At 35.4% G+C, this 25,598-nt stretch overlaps 1 protein-coding gene across 3 annotated transcripts in view; it reads left to right on the forward strand.

Moving 5' to 3' along the window:
- The window catches only part of BRD10 (bromodomain containing 10), a 104,221-nt gene that overhangs the window by 16,467 nt on the left and 62,156 nt on the right, over positions 1 to 25,598 (forward strand). For 2 of the 3 annotated variants that reach the window (XM_033858110.2, XM_019934818.3), the window contains exon 2: positions 13,474 to 13,674. The exons of the other annotated variant lie outside the window; for it this stretch is intronic. In XM_033858110.2, the coding sequence (XP_033714001.1) occupies positions 13,474 to 13,674 (201 nt within the window). The remainder of the gene's footprint in view (positions 1 to 13,473; positions 13,675 to 25,598) is intronic. 3 annotated transcript variants of the gene reach the window in all.

Genomic DNA, 25,598 nt, shown 5'->3' on the forward strand with positions numbered 1-25,598 from the left:
AAATCAAGTCTTTTTTTTAAGTTTTATGGCAAGTGTGTAAATGATAAGATAACTGAGATCTATTTTAATTTTTTATTAGCAGTTTAAGTCCTTTTTCACTAAGAGTTAACATTTATTCATTTCTTTCTATATGCTAAATACTCTGCTAAGCATTCTATTCAATACATGCTCTTTGAAGAAGATTTGGAAAAAATAGAAATATGTCAAAAAATAAAAATCACCTTTCCCATCAGATATCACTTGTTAGCCTTCTTTATCTCATCTGTATACATATGTATCATTTACTCTCATATACACACACAAATTCAATACAAAATTCGGATTTTCCACTTATAGTTTATATATTTTGCCATATATTCTGCTTATCACTTACTAGATTTGATTTTACTTGTTACTTGATTGTTGTGTGTGAATATTGTTACATGTAAAACTATACACGAACGGGAAAGCAACGGTAGGACCCTGTAGTGATGGCTTTGTTTTTTTTTGTTTGACCCTGTAGTTTTTTCTTGTAAGAAATTTATTTTTTGCCATGTGGATTAGCTATCTAGTGCTTTGTTTGGCTACCAACAACAACAACAAAAAATGACAAGACTTTTTACAAAAAATTTGCCTAACTCATTAAGAAATAGGTTGAAGCCATCAGTCATGGCATGATGAGTTTGTGAGATTTATAGTAAGAATATACCTTAAAACTATTTTAAAATGTTTCCAGTCACACACGTTAGTTCCTAATGTTTTCGTTACTTTATAACTATCCTTTTCAACAATACTTATGATTAAGTTGCCAATTTAGAGCAGGGAGTAGAGATAGCCTGTTTTGGCTGCCTTATTAAATGCTATTGTATGTTACTCTGTTTGAAAGGCTTTATTTGTATTAACTTATTTAATCCCCACAACTCTTGAAGTAATTAATGATTTACATAACCTGTTTTACAAATGAAGAAATGAGACACAGAAAAATTAATTTGCCCAAACTAATTAGTGGCAGAAGCTGGATTTGAATCCAGACTGTTTGGCTCCAGAGCCCAGGTACTTAATCACAGTGTTTGTTGCTTATGAGCAAGGATTGAGAGAAAGGAGCCTTCTACCTGAAAGAGAGGCTGGGGAGAATAGGATCATTAAAGATTTCAAGGTGGAGGGAGCATTTAGATACTTGTGGTGGTGGGATTGACAGTATGTATTTGCAGTATAAATTATTGAAAATAAGTATGCATATAAAGTATAACAACTGTGAAAATCTGAAGGAAATAGTGTAACTAATGTACATGGACTTTGCTTAGCAATCCAGTGATTAGTATTTGTCTTATTGGTAGTTTATTAATTTACAAAATAATGTGTACACATCTTAGTGGCAAAAAATTAAACAATACAAGAAGTATTACAATAAAATTGTCTGCTCTACATTTTTCTGGTCCCCTAGTAAAATAGGCTACGACTGTCACTAGTTTCTTGTATTCAACTGGGTGTCTCAATTTTTTGTTTCTGGGGTTTTTTTTCTGTTTGTGTGAAGCTTTATTTTTTAATTGAGGTGTAAGTTGGTTTACAATACTAGTTTCAGGTGTACAACATACTGATAAAAAATTTTTATAGATTATATTTCATTTAAAGCTATTATAAAATATTGGCTATATTTCCTGTGTTGTACAATATATCCTTGTAGCTTATTTATTGTATACATAGTAGTTTGTACCTGTTAATCCCCTGTCCCCACTGGTAAACATTAGTTTGTTTTCTATGTCTGTGAGTCTGTTTTTGTTTTGTTATATTCATTCATTTGTTTTATTTTTTAGAGTTCACATATAAGTGATATCATACAGTAATTGTCTTTCTCTGTGTGACTTATTTCACTAAGCATAATACTCTCCAGGTCCCATCTTTGTTGTTGCAGATGATAAAATTTCATTCTTTTTTATGGCTGAGTAAGTATTCTGTTGTGTATATATGTACACCATATCTTTTTTATCCACTCATCTGTTGATGGACACTTAGGTTGCTTCCATATCTTGGTGATTATAAATAATGCTGCTATGAACATTGGGATGCATGTATCTTTCCAAATTAGTGTTTTCAGTTTCTTTGTATATATACCTAGGAGTGAAATTGCTGGATCATATGGTAGTTCTATTTTTAGTTTTTTGAGGAGCCTCCATACTGTATTCCATACTTGCACCAATTTACATTCCCACCAATGATGTACAAGGGTTCCCTTTGCTCCACATCCTCACCAGCATTTGTTATTTGTGGCCTTTTTGATAATAGCCATTCTGACAGGTGTAAGATGATATCTCACTGTGATTTTGATTTCCATTTCTCTGATGATTAGCAATGTTGAGCATCTTTTCATGTGCCTGTTGGCCATCTGTATGTATTATTTAGAAAAAAAGTGTATTCAGGTCTTCTGCCCATTTTTTAATTGGGTTGTTTGTTTTTTTGATATTGAGTTGTATGAGCAATTTACATATTTTGGATATTAACCCCTTATCAGTCATAATATTTATAAATATTTCCTCCCATTTAGTAGGTTGTCTTTTCACTTTATTGGTGGTTTCCTTTGCTGTGCAAAAGCTGTTAAGTTTAGTTAGGTCCCTTTTTTTATGTTTTGCATTTGTTTCCTTTGCTTTAGGAAAGGAAATATTGGAAAGGAACTATTGCTATAGGAAAGGAAATATTAAAAAAATATTGCTATGAATTATGTCAAAGAGTGTTCTGCCCCTGTTTTCTTCTGGTAGTTTTATGGTTTTCCACCTTACATTTAGTTCTTTTATTTATTTATTTATTATTTGGCTGCATTGGGTCTTAGTTGCAGCATGTGGAATCTTTGTTGCCATGTGCAGGATCTTTGTTGTGCCACGTGGGATCTTTAGTTGCAGCATACGGGATCTTTTTTTTTTTTAGTTGCGGCATGTGGGATCTTTAGTTGCAGCAAGTGAACCCTTAGTTGCGGCATGTGGGATTTAGTTCCCTGACCAGGGATCGAACCCAGGCCCCCTGCTTTGGGAGAGCAGAGTCTTAGCCACTGGACCACTAGGGAGGTCCTACATTTAGTTCTTTAATACATTTTGAGTTTATTTTTGTATATGGTATAAGAAAATATTCTAATTTCATTATTTTACATGTAAGCTGTCCATTTTCTTCCAGGACCACTTATTGAAGAGACTGTCTTTTCCCCATTACATATTCTTACCTCCTTTGTCGTAGATTAATTAACCATAAGTGTGTGGGTTTATTTCTGGGCTCTCTGTTCTGTTCCATTGATCTATGTGTCTGTTTTTGTGCTAGTACCATACTGTTTTGATTACTGTAGCTTTGTAATATAGTCTGAAGTCAGGGAGCCTGATACCTCCAGCTCTGTTCTTCTCTCTCAAGATTGCTTTGGCTTTCCAGTGTCTTTGCGTTTCCATACAATTTGTCAAATTATTTGTTCTAGTTCTGTGAAAAATGCCATTGGTATTTTGATAGGGATTGCATTGAATCTGTAGATTGCTTTGGGTAGTATGGTCATTTTAACAATATTAATTCTTCCAGTCCCTGAACATGAAATATCTTTCCATCTTTTTGTGTCATTTTCAGTTTTTTTCATTAGTGTCTTAAAGTTTTCCAAGTACAGGTCTTTTACCTCCTTAGATTTATTCCTAGGTGTTTTATTCTTTTTGATGTGATGCAAAATGGGATTGTTTATTTCTCTTTCCAATAGCTCATTGTTAGTGTATAGAAACTGAACAGATTTCTGTATATTAATTTTGTATTCTGCATCTTTACTTAATTCATTGATGAACTTTAGTAGTTTTTGTTGGTGTCTTTGGGATTTTCTGTGTATAGTAGTATCATGTCATCTGCCACCAGTGACAGTTTTACTTATTTTTTTCCAATTTGGATTCCTTTTATTTCTTTTTATTTTTTGGTTACTGTGACAAGGATTTCCAATACTATGTTGAATAAAAGTTAGCCAATTCAAATTTTAACATGTTCAAAACTGAACTTTAGGTTTGTTGTTTTGTTTTCCTTTTCTAAGCCTGTTCTTACCTTCTGAGCAAATGACTCCACTGTCTGGGAAGTTGCTGTGGCCAAAAAAACATGATTTTTTAATTGATTCTTCCTTTTCACTCATTTCTCTTGTTAAGCATATCAACCATTTCTGAGCTTTCTTCCTCTAAAGTATATTTTAAATTTTGCCCATTTCTTTTCACTGTCACCACTTAAGTACAAACTATTATCATCTCTTGCCTGAAATACTGCTATAGTTTCCTGACTTGTTTTTCCTGCTTCTGCTTTTTCCTCCTTGAGTCCATTTTCTACCTGGCAGCCATGGTGAACTTTAAAAAAAATGTACATTGAGAAGTCAGAACCCTGCATCAAGCACTTCATTGGCACTTAGGCTATAGTAAGGAGTTTGGCTTACTGTTCTTTATATACCTACCAAGCCATTTCTCACCTCAGGACCTTTATACTTCCTTTTTGTTTTATCTAGAACTCTCTTATTCCCAGAGTTTTCTTTGGGTTTCTGTTTGCTTATTTTTGTTTGTTTGTTTTGGTCATGGCTGGCTCCTCCTCTCATTTTCCTCAGAGAAATTATTCTTGACTGTCCTTCACAGAACTTACAGTATATTATAGTTAAGACTTATGTGTATGTATTTCTTTACTCTTTTTTTGTGTGTCTTCTTACTAGCGTGTAAGCTCAGCAAGGAGGAATCTTGCCTGTAAGTGTTGATGCCAACACCTGTCTCAGTATCTATGTGTATTTAATATTGAATAAAGGAATAAATGAATGAATTAACAAATAAATGGATCTGTCTGGAATTTGTATTGGTCAAGGAGTGAGGTTGAAATCCAACTTTATTTTTCTCTCACATCTAGCTGCTTGTCACAGCATCACTTTTTTCCATTGCTTTGGTATACCATTTTTGTAATATATTAAAGTCCTGGTGTATTTGGGTCTACTTTTGAACTGTCTCCACTACTGTTAGTATGTCTAACTATTCAACTTCTGGTATTAAATTTATTACTGTGACTTTAAAATCCACTTTAATATCTGGTAGGATGAGTTCTCTGTCAAATGATTTTTTCTGAATTTTCCAGAAATGAAATTTTCATGTTTTTATTTTTACATAAGGTACTTTTAATACTTTTTAATAGTATAAAATAGTATTGTGGACTCAACATTTGCACCATCCATGTTTTGGTCACTTGGCCATAAGAAATATTTGGGAGATGGAAGAGATCAGCCAAGATGGCAGAGTAGAAAGACCCTAAGCTCACCTCCTCTCATGAGCACACCAAAATCGTAACTATTCGCAGAACAACCATCAGTGAAAAAGACTGGAACCTACCAGAAAAGATCTTCTACTGCTAAAGACATAAAGAAGGAACCACAATGAGATGGAGTTGAATGATTATTGTCAAAGATAGAGATGTCTTCACAGAGGGAGAGATCTGACTTGGATTTTGAAGAAAGGAAGGGAGCTCACCAGATGATAAGGGGAAGAAAGAACAGAGAGACCGATGCAGAGGTGCAATACCAAGCAGCACATGTGGATAAGGAAATCATCTCCATCATTCCAGCATGGCTGGAAAATGCAAGAGAGCAGCAAGTACCTGGAAGACAAAGACCACTGTCTTCTGAATCCCCAGTACCCAAAGCAGAGCCTGGCACCCAGAGGTGCTCAGTAAATGTTTGTGGAGTGAGTGAGTGATGGAATGACAGCAACGGGGCCAGATAGAGAGTCCTGTAACCCATGCTGGACCTTGCAAAACCCAGAGGGCAAGGTGATAATTTAATCAGAAGAAAGATATAATTCAGAAATGACTTCTTAAAATATTTGTTTTTAGTTATGTGACCCAGTGGAGGTGTTAGCTAACCCTGTGGTGGTAATAATGTTGCAAAATATATGTGTATCAAATCAACACATTGTACACATTAAACTTACACAATGGTTTATGTCAATTATATCTCAATAAAGGAGGGGAAAATAAAATATTCATTTTTAAATTAAAAACGTGAGAGAACAGCAGGAATTACTAGTTTGTGTGGAATAAGAATGACATTCTTCCCATTCTTGAAATGCACAATAAAGAAAGAGGTTGGTAGCATTGCTTATTTTCTGTGAACACCATAATGTCCACTTGTCACATCCTCCTCATTTCATTTAAGTCTTCAGCTCTTGTTAGGTGCCTACATCTCTTTTTTATGACCTCTTATTTCAAGTAGGTAGAGGCAAGACTTGCCCCAGCTTTCCCATCTTTCCTCTTTGTGTCTGTGTCACATCTGAAAGTATCTTGAATTTACAGTGTCCTACTTTAAATCCTCATCAGTACTTGGCAGATATTTAGAGGAGTTAGCCAAGAAAAGGAAGCCAAGCTATCTACCTGCCCACTTTGCAGACTTGTCACAGCTTTAGTATCTTCTAGGGAACATGAACATAACCAGACTATATGAAAGATAAGGACCTAGGGAGCCCTCTGTTCTGCCTGTACTGAAAACTCATGACTGCTTCTATATGGTAAGGATTAGCTGTAGTGGTAGTAAAATGTTCAACAGAACAGCACTAACTTACTAAAAATGCTTATCAGAGTTGTTGAGGTTGGTAAGGCACTTCTCAAGTATCCTTCCTATGTAAATAAAAACTTTACATTTACCTTTGTCCCTTCCTTAAATTAGAAAGGCAAAATCAAGAAATGGAAATTTATTCTAAGCAGAATGTTTGGTTTTCAAAAAATTAGTTATGGTGGTCTTTGGTTGTTATTTAGGGGAATTATGTCACTTATTTGGTGCCACTTCAGGTATGAACAAAGACTTTGAAAGATTTTTTAACTGAAAGATTTTTTTAACTTATAATTCTTTGTAATTATTCCCTTATTGTAATTATTCCCTTATTAGTTTTCCATATTAATGAATGCCTTCTTGCTTAATCCTTGGTTTTTACTTAGTACTTTTTCTATCTATCTGGAGAACTAAATAGTTTAGATCACTTGGTACTTAAAACTTTTCTCCTTTGGTTGTTATTGTGATGTTTCTTCTTTTTTTTTTTTTTTTTTTTTGGCCACGCCACGTGGCTTGTGGGATCTTAGTTCCCTGACCAGGGATCGAACCTGGGCCCCTGCAGTGAAAGCGCTGAGTCCTAACCACTGGACCATCAGGGAATTCCCTTATAGTGCTGTTTCTTAACTTAAACTATTGTCTTTTGAGTGTTCCTCTTCTTTTGCTATGTTTTTCTGTATAATTATGGATAATCCCTAAAGTTATGCCTTTAGGTCATATCTCCCTATATTTATTCCTCTGTGGAGAGACTCTGTTTTATGATTTTCTAAGACTCTCAAATCGATATCTTGAGCCTTTCCTTTTGTTTTAGCTTCATATTTCTGTCCATAGAACTTTCCCAGCTGGTTGTGCAAGTGTTATATCAAAATGTTAAAAACTAAGTGTATTTCTAACCCAGGTCTCCTTCCCAATTTTCATATTTTTCTTTTCAACTTTAACATTTTTTTCAGTGGTGTCACCGTTGTTTCAACCCGAATATATGCAAACTGTCAGCATGTTCACTGCTGAATCCCTGTTGCTCAGTAAATATTTTGAATGAATGAATTTGAATAATATGAATGAATTTTCTTCTTAATTAGTATTTCTTTTCCACTCTTTCCTACCTATCTAAAACTGCTCTTTCTGCAAAGTCCAGTTTAAGGTCTTGATAAAAGAGTAATCAGATGGTATACAGAGGTTGAGTGAATAAGAAATGAAAAATATCACTTGAATTTCATAACTAGGAGGTCATTTGGGAAGAGGGATTTCAATAGAGTAGGTACAGGCAAATGACAGTTTGAGGTGTGAATGAAAGGTGAAATGGACCAAGATTTAGATGTGGCTCTTCTCAAGGGGAATGGTTTGTTTTTAATAAAAACTTGGACATGTTTATATGCTAAAGGCAACTAGCAGGTAGAGGCTGAAGATCCAGGAGATAGTTAATGAAGTAAAAATTCTGAAAACCTACTGCAGGATTAGTTTTTGATAAGAGACACTTTTTTCACTGCAATTTAAAGTGCAGATACATTTTGTTTAGCTTCAGATAATTTTGTTTTTTGAGAATCAGGAAGTTAATCGAGCTCTTTCTTTAAAACTACCATTTTCTCTGTGAAATAAGTAATAAGCAAAGTCAACTGCTATATGATGATGGATAGTGAGGTGAAGTTTTTGAATAATGATGGCATTTGAAGTTGCTGTTATGGAGAACCGAAGAGGGAGTTGACTTCCTTCAAAGAAATAATCTTAGGCGAGCCCAGTTTAGGTTACAGTTAGACCATAAACTACAAGGTGGTGATTTTTTTCTCCTACAGTGCTTAGTAGTGGAGGTATAGGTGTGAAGGACCTTTTAGCTGAGATGCAAGAGAGAGATAGGGTGCCTGAGACAGAAAGATAAACTGGTCAAGGGAGATGAGATAGAAGAGGTTAGTCGTATATGATGGTTCCCAACTTAGTTATCTATATGAATAGCTGAAAGAGGCTGAATTATGTGAGAGCAAATAAAGAAACCAAACAAGGGACTGGAGGTCTGGATGAAGATGAGTTTAAAATGCAAGGGGAATAAGAGTAACAATTGGGAGAATAGAAAGTAAAGGAGATCAAGTAGGAAATAAGTTTAACAATCTGTGATAAATGCTTTTTTTTTTTTTTCCTTTGGTGTGGATGAAGACTTCTTTGTTCCAGAACTGTTAAAGGTATCATATATAAGCTGGAGATGAGAGGAGTGGTCTCCAAACTTTTATGATCCGGCTTCTCAAGCAGAAAAGGTTTTGAATATGTACCCCTATTGTATGCATATTTATTTATAAATCATATATAGGTTCTTCTGTACTATTATGCTTTATATATTATAAAACATTATATCACAGTACATTAAACTAGATTCTGGAAATGAGAGATTAAGCATATTTTAAATTTTAAAAAATAATACTAATGTTATTTTTGGTGAGGGCATTTTGTTACTTCATTAGTTTTGAAAATCTTGGTTTAATAATTGGCTGTAGCGTTATCTAAAAGGCTTGTTTTAAGTTGAGTTTATTTTGGTACTTGGTTTTAAAGACTGTTGTAGTTCAGAGCTCATAAAGATACACAAATCCAGATGGAAAAAGTGCATGACAGGCTGGGCTGACTACATAATGATGCTTATCTATCAAACATGCAAAAGTTTTTGTTGAAATCCACCAAAAAAAGTTCTGCCTTTCCTAATTTCAGTTAGTTGCTCTTGAAAACTAGTACTAAGTTCCTGTTGTGCTGGATAATCTTCATTTGCACCTTCAAATCTATTCTCCACCCTTGTGCACTATGCTCTGTGCCCCAGGAAGCTGATCTCTAAGGACTGTTATCAACTGGTCTGCCTTGTTTTCTGGCTTCTGATTGGGTTCAGTCAGTTGGAGGCACTGACAGAGAGGTAGGGATATTTATTCTAACAGCTTCTTCTTTGCTGGGCTTCAGTAACTGCATCATCATAGTGTGGCCCTCTTCTACAATGACAGCTTCTTGGTTCTAGTAACTATTCCCTCCCCTTTCCCTTTTGAGCCTAGAGTGATAATAATGCTCTCTAGCTAGTCCACGAGTGCTTCACCATCCCTTCCTAGTTTCCCTTAACCTTACCTGCACATTTGTAAATGGTGTCTTCGTTAAACATCACCTCCTTTTGAATATTATCTCTTTCTTGTCAGGACCCTGAGGGCTATATTGCATTTTAATATTTTTTTTAAGTAAATGGGTTTAAAAAGTGACTGAAACTCTTCATTTGGAACATTTTAAAGCACATTAGATGATTCTGTTTCCAACTTTTAAGTGGACAGATAAACTTTTTATAGGTGACACTTCTACATTGTTTTGGTAATGTAAAATCATGTAATAGCGGAAACCTTTCCAATCATCTTTTTATAGTAGAGGATCAGTCCAAATATTAACCTTAAGTAAAACTTAATATCAGTTTACTTCCACCTTAATACTTATTTTAATAATTTTAAACAAAATTGCACCTCTGAATTCTGAAACTTGGAATGCATCAACACCACAGAAAAGACCTTTTCATGCTTTCTTTGTGAGGGAAAAAAAAAAGAAAAAGGGTAACTATAAAACTCAATGAATCAACCATAATTATTGCTTAGCTTTTGCTTACAGTTAGCAATCTGTTATTTTCAAACTACTGTCAGACTGATTTCATGGAATAATTTTCCTAATAGGAAGGAAAACTTGAATTTTGGGAAGGGGGAGTTATTTTAGTGTATTATTTGATTGCTGATTATCTGACAATTCTTATCTGGAGGTGAGACTTATTTTCATCTTATTTTATTGCCTTTTATTCTCTGATGTATGAAAACTCAAGTACTAGTTAGTAACAAATGTTTAATCAGTGTTCTTTTACTGTGGACAAAATAGATGAGTAGAATTTTCCAACTTTATGTGTGTAAATTTAAAATGAAAAATAAATGGTTTGGCTTGTATCCTTCCAAATACTATATCTATATACCACAGTTTGAGGCTCTGAAGGAACAAAACAAAGTGCTTATCCTCCTGGAGCTTTCATTCTGGTGAGGATATGGATAATTACCAAATAAATAGATAATTAATGTATGATAAGTAACATGAAGAAAAAGAAACAAGAGTAAAACAATAGAGAATGACAGGGAATCCTTTACAGGTTATGGTGATCAGGGAAGTCCTCTCAAATATGGTGATACTTGAATACAGATTTGAATGAAGTGATAGTGCCTAGCCATACAAATATCTGGGGGGAAAGTGCCTTACAGGAGAGAGATCAAGTGCAAAGCAGATGTTGGTGTGACTGAGAATAACAAGGAGACTTTTGTGGCCAGAACACAAAAAGCTAAGGTCAGAGTAATAGAAAATAGGGTCTGAAGAGGTAGATGAGGGCCATATCATACTAACTCTTGTAAGCCATCAGAACTTTGCATGGTATTTTAAGTATAACTGGAAGGCTTTGGAAGAGACAGAGCAGGGCAATGACATAATCTGATTGGCTTTTTAAAAGGATTACCTGGGTTGCAGCTTGAAGGATAGACTGGAGGGAGATCAGAGTAGAAGTCAGGAGACGTGTCACAAAGAGATTGAAGTAAGCTAGGTGAGAGTTTGAACATGTACACAAGCACACACTACTGGATGCCATATGTATGTTTACATATACTTGTATATAATTCCTTTTGGGGTAAAAAATATATTTTACCCCAAAACAACTTCTTTACATTCAGCAGTGTAATGTGGACATCTTTTATAGTGAGTACATACAGATTTACCTGTTGCTTTTAATGGATGATGATATTGCATGTTGTGATGTACATGACTTTATTTAACCTGTCTCCTATTGAAGGACATTTGTTTCCAGGTTGTTCTTTTTGAATGACAAACAATACTTTGTGTGTGTGTGTGTGTGTGTGTGTGTGTTATTGCTCACAGTTGTGGATATATGTCTATAGGGTAAATTCCTAGAAGCATGATGGGTCAAAGGATATGTGCACATTAAATCTTAATGATTATTACCAAATTGACTTCCAAGAAGGCTGTGCCAATTTTACATACCCGCTAATGTTGCATGAGAATTTTTTTTCCTTAGACCCTTTCATCTTTACGTATTGATACAAGAGAAGCATCATCGTTTTCTTTGTATTTGGATTATGAATGATAAATATCAAAGCTTATAAATTCTTATTTCTGATGAGTAATAAAGGATATTAATTCCTCTTTGTTATGAGAAAATACTGTTTAAAAAAGTAGTTTATAACTTCACCATCTCTACTTATAAGACTGAAGTTAAAGGGTAAAATTTAGTTTCTGACTTGTTTACATGACAGTTTATAAGCCATATGACTTAATATTTCCCTCAACTCTCCTTATCCCCAGTGCTCTACATACCGTGTAACCTCTGACATGTCATCACATTTCAGTGTAATATTGTCCATTAATGTTCTTTTCCATTAGTATCGATGAGGAAATAATTAAAATTACAGAACTAGTTAGTTCGCCAGTGTGAACACTATGCTAAAATGAACCCAGGTATACCCATTCAGTATCTGTTATTGCCAGTTTATTTTCCTTGGGCCCACGTTCCTTACTCCCAGCCAGTTAGCCACTATATAGATGTATGCTGTTGTGCTTAAAAGATCACAGCCTGAAACAGTATGGATAGATTAGCTCAAGTTCTTTAGCATTACTAGAAAACCAGTTTAAAAGTTTATGCCCTGCCTAAAGCTGAATTAGTTAAAATGTTATCTCATAATAAAGAAAACACATAATAGTGCCACAGTTCAGTAGAACCTTGCAGTCATACTATTCACGGGACCTAGATGGCCTGAGAGTAAGAATGTTATAAAGTTACTCTAACTTAGAGTAATAAACCACTGTAAATATAGTCCAAGATGGACAGGAGTTTGATTATATTTCATGTCATAAAGGTTTATGTTTCGGTGAACCTTTAGCTTATTTTATATTACAGAAAACCTGTGCCTATAGGAAAGCAGGAAAATATGACTACAGGGTCAAATTTTAATTTACATAGATTCTTATCCAGCATATTGAATGCTTACTTTAAGATTGACTTGATTTTACCATTGTAGAAACAACATGTACAAAGCCTTCAGAGGCTCTGGGATGTTTTGCAGAGGTAGAACAGCAGATATTTTCCCTGGTGCTTTTCACGATTAACTCATATAGATTTACAATTAACTCATAAATTCAGGATTCAGTTTTTATTCTAGACTTAAAATTTTATAAGATTAATGTTTCTTTCTTCAGTGTAAATAGTTTTAATCCAAATTCGTTAAGACAATTTATGGATAATTAAGCAAACTGCTAAGAAAATTTTTCATCCTTATCTTTAAGCATTAGACTAGTATCTTAGTGTAATAATAAATATCATAGGGTAGGGAGACATTTATGGTGAGGTTGAAGAGGAAATCTAGATTCCTAGGTTCTTTTTATAGTTTAGTCAGAAGGTTTCTAAATTTACAATTATATATTGTAATGCTTACAACTTAAAATTATATATTGTAGTGCTTCATTTGTTTATAATTACTGCAAAGTGTTTATATATCATAAATTTTCTCTCCCAAAATGTTTTTGTGTGATTGTATATTTTTCCATAGTAATGATATAGTAGTATGAAATATATGAAGAGATGTAAAGATAAGCTACATTTAATTTTGCAAACAATAAAATTTTTTCATTGAAGAGATCTTTAATTCTTAATTTTAGTGCTTCAATTTTATATTTTTTTAATGTAGGGAAGAGACTATCACTCAGACTGACTTTATGACATGAGTAAGGAAAATTAGAAATTATGTAGGGAGGATAAAAATCTGAAACATAGCTAAGCAAGGTTTAACTAAATTTTTATGTAGTTAGCAAAAAGGATTCATCTTAAGATGCTGGTTAAGGGGGTTTATTGCTTACCCAGAAGATTTGACCTGTGAATTGACTTATTCTTCTCCAAGGCACTTGAGAGAAAAGACAACGATAGCAGTTACATCTAGAGGCTATTATGGATTGGAGGATGAGAAGGGAACTGCATGTACTTCAACAAGGCGCCGGTCAACACCACGAAGTTTGGCAGGCTTGACAAGTGGAGTTTTTGAATCTGTAATGGTTCAAGTTTTGAGACAGGAAGAACAGCTGAGAGCAAAAGAAGAAAAAAGGTAAATGCTAAAAAAAAAAAAAAGTTGAGTTTCATGTTGTTCAAATTTTCAGGAACTACATTTCAAAGAGTAGTTGTATAACTTTTGTGTGCCCATATCAAATTTCTGGGCCCATTTTAATAGTGTTCCAAAATGCATTCTCACCTACGTATGAGTTAGTACTGAAATATCACAATGATATTTGTTTCAAAATAGAGTTTTAAAATTTAAACCAAATTACTTTGAAGCTATACAAAAATAATTTGTATGAAAGATTTCAGGGTGCTTTCTAGATTTCTGGAAGTAGTCTTAAATGAATTATAAATTTTAAATGAGAGGAATTTTATGTAGATTCATAGAGCTTTAGAATAGAATCACAGACCTTTAAAGTTTAAAATTAGGAGAAACTCCAGAGACTGTGTAGTTCAAAATGACATATAGGTTCACTTCTGCCAGTCCTCCATTGGTATTAATTTCCTGGATAACTATGCTTACTCTGGATTCATCAGGAAAGAATGTTGTGCTCAATTAGTGTTACCTTCTAGGGTCTGGGAGCATAGAGATGGATGACACATCTGTAATTTTTTTTTAATAGCAAGAGACTAGGGCCCAGAGAGGTAAGTGATTACTGAAAAAAGACTGGTGATTTTTTTTTTTTTTTTTTTTTTTTTGCTGTACGCGGGCCTCTCACTGTTGTGGCCTCTCCCGTTGCGGAGCACAGGCTCCGGACGCGCAGGCTCAGTGGCCATGGCTCACGGGCCTAGCCGCTCCGTGGCATGTGGGATCTTCCCAGACCGGGACACGAACCCGTGTCCCCTGCATCGGCAGGCGGACTCTCAACCACTGCGCCACCAGGGAAGCCCCAGACTGGTGATTTTTATACTAAATCATATCTCAAACTATGTTAGGAGTGATTGCTGACCTAATAGGGAACTACTAATGCTACTCAAAGGCAATTTATAATATATTGTTGCTCCTCTTATAGTAATAAATTTAGCTTGCTTTGATATTTGTAGGATTAAAATTCAACCTTGAGACTTTCTACCACCATACTTTTTAATAGTAGTGGTTAATTGGGAACTCACTGTGAAATACTTTTTTTTTTCTATAGAGCCTCATAGAACTACTTATGCTATAGGAAAGAGGGTTTTATGGAAGGGGATAAGGATTAATCTGACAGTAGTATGTAATACATTGGAATAGAGAGGAATTGAAGAAAAGCAAAGCTTGTAGGAAGAAGGCTGTAGTAGTCTAGACCTCCACTACTGGTAACCAGAAATAGGGAGAAGGTCAGATTGTTCTGGGAACAATCAACAGTACTTAGTACCTTCCTTGACATAGGGGGAACAAAGGAAGAGACAAAGAGGAGTCAGGAGGTAGTTGTAATAATAGCAATAAGAAGAAAATTAAAAAGAATGGTTAACATTTATTGAGCAGGACTATTTGCCAGGTTTAGCTCTGAGCACCTTCTATGTATGTATTCAGCATTTGTCCGGAGGCACAGAGACATTAAGTAACTTGCCCAAAGCCAGGCAATTTTTGAGTGGTAAATTTAAGATTGGAACCCAGGCAGTTTGGTTATAAAGCTTGTGCTCCTAAGCAGCATGCTGTCCCTGTGACTTAAATATGATGGAATCAGCAAAGAAAATAAAAAAGCTTTGAGTCCATGGTGTGGAGAAAGATCAGTGAACTGCAGTTTTTAATAAGTTGTTTGAAGTGATGAGGGAAGCATTTAAGCAATTAAGTAGAAATGGCTAGTAAGAAACTAGAGATATGACTGAATCTTTTTCTTTTCTCCAATTTTACATATATTTATCTGTGTCCTGTGCTTAACATCAAATAAACATAGGTGAATAAGACATAGGAAAAAATCCTTCATTAAATGTCTAGTGGCTATGATAATTTACTATGAATTAAACTTTCTCTTTGAGTACAGTGTTAACCTTTTCTTTTTTAATTAGAAATATTTTAAGCACGGAGCAACGAATAAATACAATTGTAATAAAGGCCTAGATGCCCACTACCCAGCAATTTTTAAACAAAATAAGCATAGTTTTAATCAAGATTTTCTGTATTTTTCTTCTGTCCTCAGGAGAAACCACTTTCCAGACTTTATCATTCCCATGTATTTTATTATTAAATTTAAAGAATTCTCTTATATATTCTGGATACAAGTCCTTTGCTAGCTATGTATATGCGTTGTGGATATTTTCTCCCAGTCTGTGGCCTGCCTTTTCATTTTCAGTGTTTTTTGAAGAAGAGAAAATTTCATGCTTTTGATGCAATTGTAAATCATTTTAAAATTCAGTTATATTTTGTTGCTAACATACAGAAATACATTTGATTTTTTTAAATGGATTTACAATGTTGTGATAGTTTCAGGTGTATACAGGTCTGTTTCTTAACATTCTTTTTTTTTAACATCTTTATTGGAGTATAATTGGTAACAATGGTGTGTTAGTTTCTGCTTTATAACAAAGTGAATCAGCCATACATATACATATATCCCCATATCTCTTGCATCTCCCTCCCTCCCACCCTCCCTATCCCACCTCTCTAAGTGGTCACAAGCACTGAGCTGATCTCCCTGTGCTATGCGGCTGCTTCCCACTAGCTAGCTGTTTTACATTTGGTAGTGTATATATGTCCATGCCACTCTTTCACTTTGTCTCAGCTTACCCTTCCCCCTCCCCATGTCCTCAAGTCCATTCTCTAGTAGGTCTGCGTCTTTATTCCCGTCCTGCCCCTAGGTTCTTCAGGACCATTTTTGTTTTTTAGATTCCATATATATGTGTTAGCATATGGTATTTGTTTTTCTCGTTCTGACTTACTTCACTCTGTATGACAGACTCTAAGTCCATCCACCTCACTACAAATAACTCAATTTCGTTTCTTTTTTATGGCTGAGTAACATTCCATTGTATATATGTGCCACATTTTATTTATCTGTTCATTTGTCGATGGACACTTAGGTTGCTTCCATGTCCTGGCTATTGTAAATACTGCTGCAATGAACATTGTGGTACATGACTCTTTTTGAATTATGGTTTTCTCAGGGTATATGCCCAGTAGTGGGATTGCTGGGTCGTATGGTAGTTCTAGTTTTAGTTTTTTAAGGAACCTCCATACTGTTTTCCATAGTGGCTGTATCAGTTTCCATTCCCACCAACAGTGCAAGAGGGTTCCCTTTTCTCCACACCCTCTCCAGCATTTATTGTTTGTAGAATTTTTGATGATGGCCATTCTGACTGGTGTGAGGTGATACCTCATTGTAGTTTTGATTTGCATTTCTCTAATGATTAATGATGTTGAGCATTCTTTCATGTGTTTGTTGGCAATCTGTATATCTTCTTTGGAGAAATGTCTATTTAGGTCTTCTGCCCATTTTTGGATTGGGTTCTTTGTTTTTTTGATACTGAGCTGCATGAGCTGCTTGTAAGTTTTGGAGATTAATACTTTGTCAGTTGCTTCATTTGCAAATATTTTCTCCCATTCTGAGGGTTCTCTTTTGGTCTTGTTTATGGTTTCCTTTGCTGTGCAAAAGCTTTTAAGTTTCATTAGGTCCCATTTGTTTCTTGTTTTTATTTCCATTTCTCTAGGAGGTGGGTCAGAAAGGATCTTGCTGTGATTGATGTCATAGAGTGTTCTGCCTATGTTTTCCTCTAAGACTTTGATAGTGTCTGGCCTTACATTTAGGTCTTTAATCCATTTTGAGTTTATTTTTGTGTAGGGTGTTAGCAAGTGTTCTAATTTTATTCTTTTACATGTAGTTGCCCAGTTTTCCCAGCACCACTTATTGAAGAGGCTATTCTCCATTGTATATTCTTGCCTCCTTTATCAAAAATAAGGTGACTGTATGTGTGTGGGTTTATCTCTGGGCTTTCTATCCTGTTCCTTTGATCTATATTTCTGTTTTTGTGCCAGTACCATACTGTCTTGATTACTGTAGCTTTGTCGAATAGTCAGAAGTCAGGGAGCCTGATTCCTCCAGCTCTGTTTTTCTTTCTCAAGATTGCTTTGGCTATTCGGTATCTTTTGTGTTTCCATACAAATTGTGCAATTTTTTGTTCTAGTTCTGTGAAAAATGCCATTGGTAGTTTGATAGGGATTGCATTTAATCTGTAGATTGCTTTGGGTAATATAGTCATTTTCACAATGTTGATTCTTCCAGTCCAAGAACATGGTATATCTCTCCATTTATTTGTATCATCTTTACTTTCTTTCATCAGTGTCTTATAGTTTTCTGCATACAGGTCTTTTGCCTCCTTAGGTAGGTTTTTTCCTAGGTATTTTATTCTTTTTGTTGCAGTGGTAAATGAGAGTGTGCCCTTAATTTCACTTTTGGATTTTTCATCATTAGTGTATAGGAATGCCAGAGATTTCTGTGCATTAATTTTGTATCCTGGTACTTTACCAAATTCTTTGATTAGCTCTAGTAGTTTTCTGGTAGCATCTTTAGGATTCTCTATGTATAGTATCATGTCATCTGCAGACAGTGACAGCTTTACTTCTTCTTTTCCGATTTGGATTCCTTTTATTTCTTTTTCTTCTCTGATTGCTGTAGCTAAAGCTTCCAAAACAATGTTGAATAATAGTGGTGAGAGTGGGCAGCCTTGTCTTGTTCCTGATCCTAGTAGAAATGGTTTCAGTTTTTCACCATTGAGGACTATGTTGGCTGTGGGTTTGTCATATATGACCTTTATTATGTTGAGGTAAGTTCCTTCTGTGCCTACTTTCTGGAGGGTTTTTATCATAAATGGGTGTTGAATTTTGTCAAAAGCTTTTTCTGCATCTATTGAGATGATCATATGTTTTTCTTCTTCAGTTTGTTAATATGGTGTATCACATTGATTGATTTTTGCATGTTGAAGAATCCTTTATATAAATGTCAACTTTCTGTTTTCACTCAACATTATGTATCTGAGATTTAACTGTGTTGAATTATTTCATTCTAGTTTATTTCACGTGCTAGTATATAATATTACATTATCTGACTGTGTTACAGTTTATCCATTTACCTGATAAGATGCACATTTTGGATTATTTCTAGTGTTTTGTTATTATGGAATGCTGCAGTAAACATTGATGTATGTGTCTTCTTTAAGGATGGAGATACAGATAGATGTGTGTGTATGTGTTCATTCTACTTTGTTTTTAATTTTATTTTTCTTCTTTATGTTTTGACTCACTCAACCCATTTTTCCCACTTCCCACCCTCCTCCTCTGGCAACCACCCATCTGTTCTTTTTTTTAAGATTCCACATATAAGAGAGATCATACAGTTTTATCATTCTGTGTCTGACTTTTTTCACGTCGTGTAATGGCCTCAAGGTCCATCCACATTGTCACAAATGGCAATATTTCCTTCTATTTTGTGGCTGACTAATACTCCATTGTGTATATATACCTCATTTTCTTTATCCATTCATCCATTAGATTGTTTTTATATCTTGGCTGTTGTATATAAGGTTGCAGTAAACATGGGGGTACATATTTTCAAGTTAGTATTTTTATTTTCTTCAGATAAATGCCCGGAAGTGGAATTGCTGGATTATATTGTAGTTCTATTTTTAATTTTTTGAGGAGCTGTCATACGGTTTTCCATAGTGGCTGCACCAGTTTACATTCCCAACAGTGCTCAAGGGTTCCCTTTTCTCCACATCCTCACCAGTACTTCTTATTTTTTGTCTTTCTGATAATGATCATTCTGAAGGTGTGAGGTGGTATCTCATTGTGGTTCTAATTTGCATTTCCCTGATGATTAGTGATGTTGAGCATCTTTTCATATACCTGTAGGCCATCTGTGTGTCTTTGGAAAAATGTATATTCAGATCTGTCCATTTTTTAATCAAATTGTTGGTTTTTTGCTATTGGATTGTATCAGTTTTTTTATATATTTTGGATTTTAGCCTCTTACCAGATACATGATTTGCAAATATTTTCTCCCATTCAGTAGGTTGCCTTTTCATTTTGTTGATGGCTTCCTTTGCTGTACAGAGCTTTTAAGTATGATGCAGTCACACGAAGTTATTTTAGCTTTTGTTGCTTTTGCTTTTGTTGTCAGATTCCAAAAATCTTTACCAAGACCTATGTCAAGGAGTTTACTGCTTATCTTTTTCTTCTAGGAGCTTTATGGTATAAGGTCTTATGTTCAAGTCTTTGATCCATTTAAGTTAATTAATTGTTGTATATATTGTAGGAGAGCCATCAAATTTCATTCTTTTGCATGTAGCTGTCCAGTTTTCCCAACACCATTTATTGAAGAGATTGTCCTTTCCCCATTGTATATTCTTGGCTCCTTTGTCATAAATTAATTGACTGTATATGCATGGGTTTAGTTGTGGGCTCTCTGTTCCTTTCCATCGATCTGTGTGTCTGTTTTTATGCCAGTACGCTACTGTTTTGATTACTGTGGATTTGTAGCATCATTTGAAGTCAGGGAGCAGGGTCCTTCCAGCTTTCTTTGGTCTTTCACCTCCTGGGTACTTCATTCTTTTTGATTCAATTGTATATTCGTTCTGCTTTTAATCTTATGGTCATGGCAGATTCTTCAACGTTTTTTGGAGTGTTGCTACACTAATATATTCTTCTTAAAGTTGTTGTGAGGAGGTTATATTGATAAAGTAGTTACCATCATTACTGATAAAGTAGTTACCATCATCATCGGTTTTGTTTTTAAAAATTAATTATTTTTTAGGTGTGTTGGGTCTTTGTTGCTGTGCACGGGCTTTCTCTAGTTGCAGCGAGTGGGGGCTGCTCTTCATTGCCATGCGGGCTTCTCATTGCGGTGGCTTCTCTTGTTGCAGAGCACAGGCTCTAGGTGCGCGGGCTTCAGTAGTTGTAGCATGTGGGCTCAGTAGTTGTGGCTCGTGGGCTTTAGAGCACAGGCTCAGTTGCTCTGTGGCACGTGGGATCTTCCCGGACTAGGGCTTGAGCCCATGTCCCCTGCGTTGGCAGGCAGATTCTTAACCACTGTACCATCAGGGAAGCCCTCCCTCAGTCTTAAGTGCCATCATTGTCCAATATTTTAGTTCTTTCTGTTTCTTAACTGTCCAGCTGTTGCCACAGTTCAAGTTTTTATCCAAGAGTCTATCCTTTTCTCATGTTATACTTTCTTCATAAGTCATCTCATCCATTCCCATACCACCTATATACAGAAGACTCAGATATATGTCTCTTGCCCAAACTTCTCTAAGTTTGAGACCTAATTGCATATTTAACATGTCTCTGGATGTAGTATCTATCACTGACAGTATCGTTGTCTCTCATCTATCAGGAAACAGGTGGCACATTCAAAATGAGAAAATTCAAGGAGGGTTTATTTCAAAAGAGATTGGATTATAGCTGAACATTAAGACATGAGGCTGTTAACCAGGGTGAGCAAGAGGGTGTAGTTACTGGTACCCATGAGAGGATTACAAACAAGAGGCTATTGAGATGATACCTTGTGTTGAAGGACACAACTCCCCCCCTTTTATTTAAGTCCATTTATAAAACTTTTATTCCACTTATATGAACTTAATACATGTGTTCTTAACAATTATGCTTGTATTGTTCATGAAAATTTAGCAAGACATTAAACAAGACAGCCATCAGCTCAGGTTATTTCCCTATTAACTATTTTTACAGCACATGCATGTTAGGTAAATACCAAAAACCTCACAGAGAGGAAGCCAAGGGAATAAAGTACTTTACCCTACTTTTCCCTACTTTCCTGTCTTTATCTGGTCCTTGCCAGGGCTCCCTCAACTAAACCTAAGGAAAGCTAGTTTATGACGTTGCCTGCTGATACAGTTAAACTACACAGTGAAGGGTAGAGAATAGATCTGCAGGCAAACAAAAGATATTTGCTATAGATATCTTCTTCAAATTGATTACATCAAAAATTAATTATGAAAGCATAATGCTTACACCTAAAATTTGATCTCACTGTAGTGCTCCCTATCTTTATGAATGGCACCAGTATCTATTAGATTATTTAAATTAGAAACCTAGGATTCATCCAGGACATCTTCCTTTCCCTTATACACAAATCAAATTCATCCCCAAATGTTGACAGTTTTATTTCCTAATCTCTCTTGAATTTGCTACCCTCTATCTTCTCTGCCTTCATCCAGTTCCTTAAGCTCTCACTTAGGCTACTATAATCTTTTCTTAATTGGTGAAACAGTTGTCCTCCTTCCATTCTGTTTTTCACATTAAAGCTAGAATGAACTTTTCCAAATGCAAATTTGATCATGCCACTTACCTTTTCCCATTACTTACACCTCCCCAAAACAAAGCAAGTCAAGTACACACACGAACTTTAATGGCTTAATATAGTTTATAAGACCCTGCTTTTACCTTTTGGCCTCACCCTATCTCTCTAATCTCATCATATGCCTTTTTTCCCCACATTTCTTGCTATCCTTGCCACACCTACCTTCTTTTTCTGTCTTCAGTACCAAGAGAGCGTTAACTTTATGTGCATCCGAATTTAGAGTTTACATAAAAACACATGTAAAATGTATCAGGAATAGTGAGACTTTTTCTTTTAACCTTCGTTTTCTAAATTTTCTAAAATAAGCATGCTTTTCTTTTATAATTGAAAATATGACAAGTATTAAAATTTATAAAGTGCCCCATAACTAGTGAGATAGGCTGAGTCTTTTAAATGTCTTTTGAGCCTCTCACAAGATTTGTTTTAAGTCCTTAGAAGGAAAATGTGACATTTAGTCATCAACATGTGGTATGATACATGGGAGTGCTAAACAAAGCCTCCCTCTCTATGTACAATTAATTTATCATAATCTATCATGATAATTTTATCAATCTATCAATTCTATCGATCTAATATCCTCTCGAGAGCTAGTCAGAGACTAGCTGAGAATATAGCTACTGTAAAATTTGGTCTGGAAGGGGCTTTGAAAACATCATAAAGAAAGGTCAGATTGGAAGACAGGGAAGATTGCAAGGATCATATGATTACAGTAGTTGTGCTTAAGACCTGGGCGTAAGCTTCTCTCTTTTTTTGTTTTGTTTTTTGATTAAAACTTTTGGCATAAGAAGTGAGAAAGTAAAGTTTTCCTCCTGCTAATTAGCTTTAAACAACTTTTTATATCAGAAATTCAAGTTGGCAGCAAGCTGAATAATTCTAGTCCATAGTATAATATGGTAATACTTCAGTTAACTGGTGGGCATCTGATAATTTTTAGGTGACCATCTGGACAGACATAAACCTAAGAGTAAACTATTTTAAAAAATCTTTTAAGTCCAACAGTTAGGTCTCTGATTTGTGATCTATTCCAATTAAAGGAAGGGAATCCCTACTCTATATTTTAATTTTTATACAGTAGGTAGTCTCCCTTTTTTGTACAGTATATGCCGTACAAACCATGGTTTCTTAAATCAGATTGCAAAAATCCAAAATCCTGGCATTCCTATACTACTATCTTTATTTACCTGGATGCATTGGAAACCAGTGCAAAGGAGATGGCAGATGATATGTGTTGAACAGAAAGGAATAAACATTGAGTAAGGCTTGGTAGTCTGGCTGTCTTCAGGTAAATGCTGTTAGGGCAGCAGCCTATCTTGGGGCCGATTAGTGTACAGAGGCACTGTTGATTTAGAAGACAGCAACAGTACAAGTCAAAGTTCTGGGAAAATTGAGTGAAAGGGCTGGTTAATGTGTAGCTGCTGGAGGGAACTCCCTGGCGGTCCGGTGGTTAGGACTCCACACTTCCACTGCAGGGGTTCCGGGTTCAATCCCTGATCAGGGAACTAAGATCATGCAATCTGCGTGGTGCAGCCAAAAAAAAAAAAAAAAAAAAAGTGTAGTTGCTGGAATAGTCTTTAAGCTACTCATGACCACTGCATTTTGTTTATAATGGTGACATTGAGCCATTAAGGAAAGATTAAATTATATTTTATATACTTTATTTATTAAGCAGGAACATATATAATACATTTTAGATAATATTTTAAAAATAAAATTGTTAAAATTGGAAGTTAGCTCTCCTTAAGTAAATTTCAGTTAATCTGGAATATGACATCATTAGGTAGCAGTTTCGATCATTAATGTCTACTCTAGCCATATTAAAAATATTGGACCTCTTCACCATTCTTTTTTTGCAAAACTATTTGGATTACTAGAAATAGTGTGCATGCTTTTGTACTCATTTCACATGTTTGTCTAAACTTACTGGTATTTTATTGATTTGGAAATCATTGGAGTTAAAGTAAAAATGTTTTCTACATTTTTGTGAATTAAAAGCTGGGCCTTCCCTGGTGGCGCAGTGGTTGAGAGTCCACCTGCCGATGCAGGGGACACGGATTCATGGCCCGGTCCGGGAAGATCCCACATGCCGCGGAGTGGCTAGGCCCGTGTGCCATGGCCGCTGAGCCTGCGGGTCCGGAGCCTGTGCTCCGCAATGGGAGAGGCCACAACAGTGAGAGGCCCGCATACCGAAAAAAGAAGGAAAAAAAAAAAAAAGCTATGACTTATGATTAAGTGATTTATTTTCAAATTCTCTATAACACAAAATAACAATGACTTAATGAAGTAGACATTTGTCATTTGTGACCACCCAGCATTTTTGAAGAGCTGCCCAACATTTTGGTAATTTCCCATGTTGTAAGTCCTGACTTCCCAAAGCAGATGCCAGAAAATTTATATTCTCATACCCACTCATAGCTAAGGTAGAGGCCTGTGACCAGTCACGCTCTTCTCACTTGAAATTGCTTGGGACCAACATGAGGTGGCAGTCTTGGGCAGGGAAGTTAATCTTTTGGCAAAGGTGGTGGTAGGAGCTTCTAGTTGTTCTAGCTTCCTAGTATCAGAAATGCTAAGTAGTAGTGGAAGTCTAGTTTTTTCTGGAGAAGCTCTCAAAGTGTGGTTGGGATTCATATCTTCATATCTATTAAGTTTGGCTCTGTTACCCTTAACAGAGCTTAATTCCTTCTCTACTTTAGCTAGAAGAGATTCTGTTGTTGGTAGCTAAGTAAGAAGCTTGACTGAACACTTAATATGAATGGTTGGTTTTCCTAAAATATAATATTGTATATTGCTCATTTTAGAAAATGTAAATAAATGTCATGCTTTCCTTTTTCATGCTACCACTTTACATACTGTGTTGTATTGTTTTTTCAGTTAATGGATTATTTTGGATTACAACTTCTGTATATGTTTCTTACTAGATTGTAAACTCTTATTTAAGAGTGTGGTCCATGCTTTCACCTCTTTGTATTCTCACACATGGTAAGCATTCGATAAACTTTATAAAACTAGTAAAGTTAGGATACTTTAAAACATAATTTTCTTTTGTAAAGCTGTTCACTTGTTAGTGATGTTCTTACCAAGTTATACCTGACCAAAATAACCTTAGGCACAGCTTCTGTTCATATTTTACACAGTAACAGGTAAACATTCTTGAAGCCAGTAAGGAACAACCTCAAAAATGAGAACTTGTCCAGGAAAAAAAAAAATTGGGGAAAACTTTTTTGTTGTTCATTTGGTGATGTTTACTTTTACTTCCAGTTTTATTGAGAAATGATTGATATACATCACTGTATAAGTTTAAGATGTACAGCATGATGGTTTGACTTACATATATTGTGAAAAGATTACCACAGTAGATTTAATTATACTGACCATCTCATATAGATGTAATAAAAAGAAAAGAGGGACTTCCCTGGTGGCTCAGTGGTTAAGAATCCACTTGCCAATGCAGGGGACACGGGTTCGATCCCCGGTCCAGGAAGATCCCACATGCCGAGAAGCAACTAAGCCTGTGCGCCACAACTACTGAGCCCGCATGCCTAGAGCCCCTGATCCACAACCAGAGAAGCCACTGCAATGAGAAGCAAACACACCACAACGAAGAGTAGCCCCTGCTCGCTGCAACTAGAGAAAGCCCGTGCGCAGCAACGGAGACCCAATGCAGCCAAAAATAAATAAATAAAATAAA

This window comes from Tursiops truncatus, chromosome 6, assembly GCF_011762595.2.
Source record: "Tursiops truncatus isolate mTurTru1 chromosome 6, mTurTru1.mat.Y, whole genome shotgun sequence".
Classification (NCBI taxonomy): Eukaryota; Metazoa; Chordata; class Mammalia; order Artiodactyla; family Delphinidae; genus Tursiops; species Tursiops truncatus.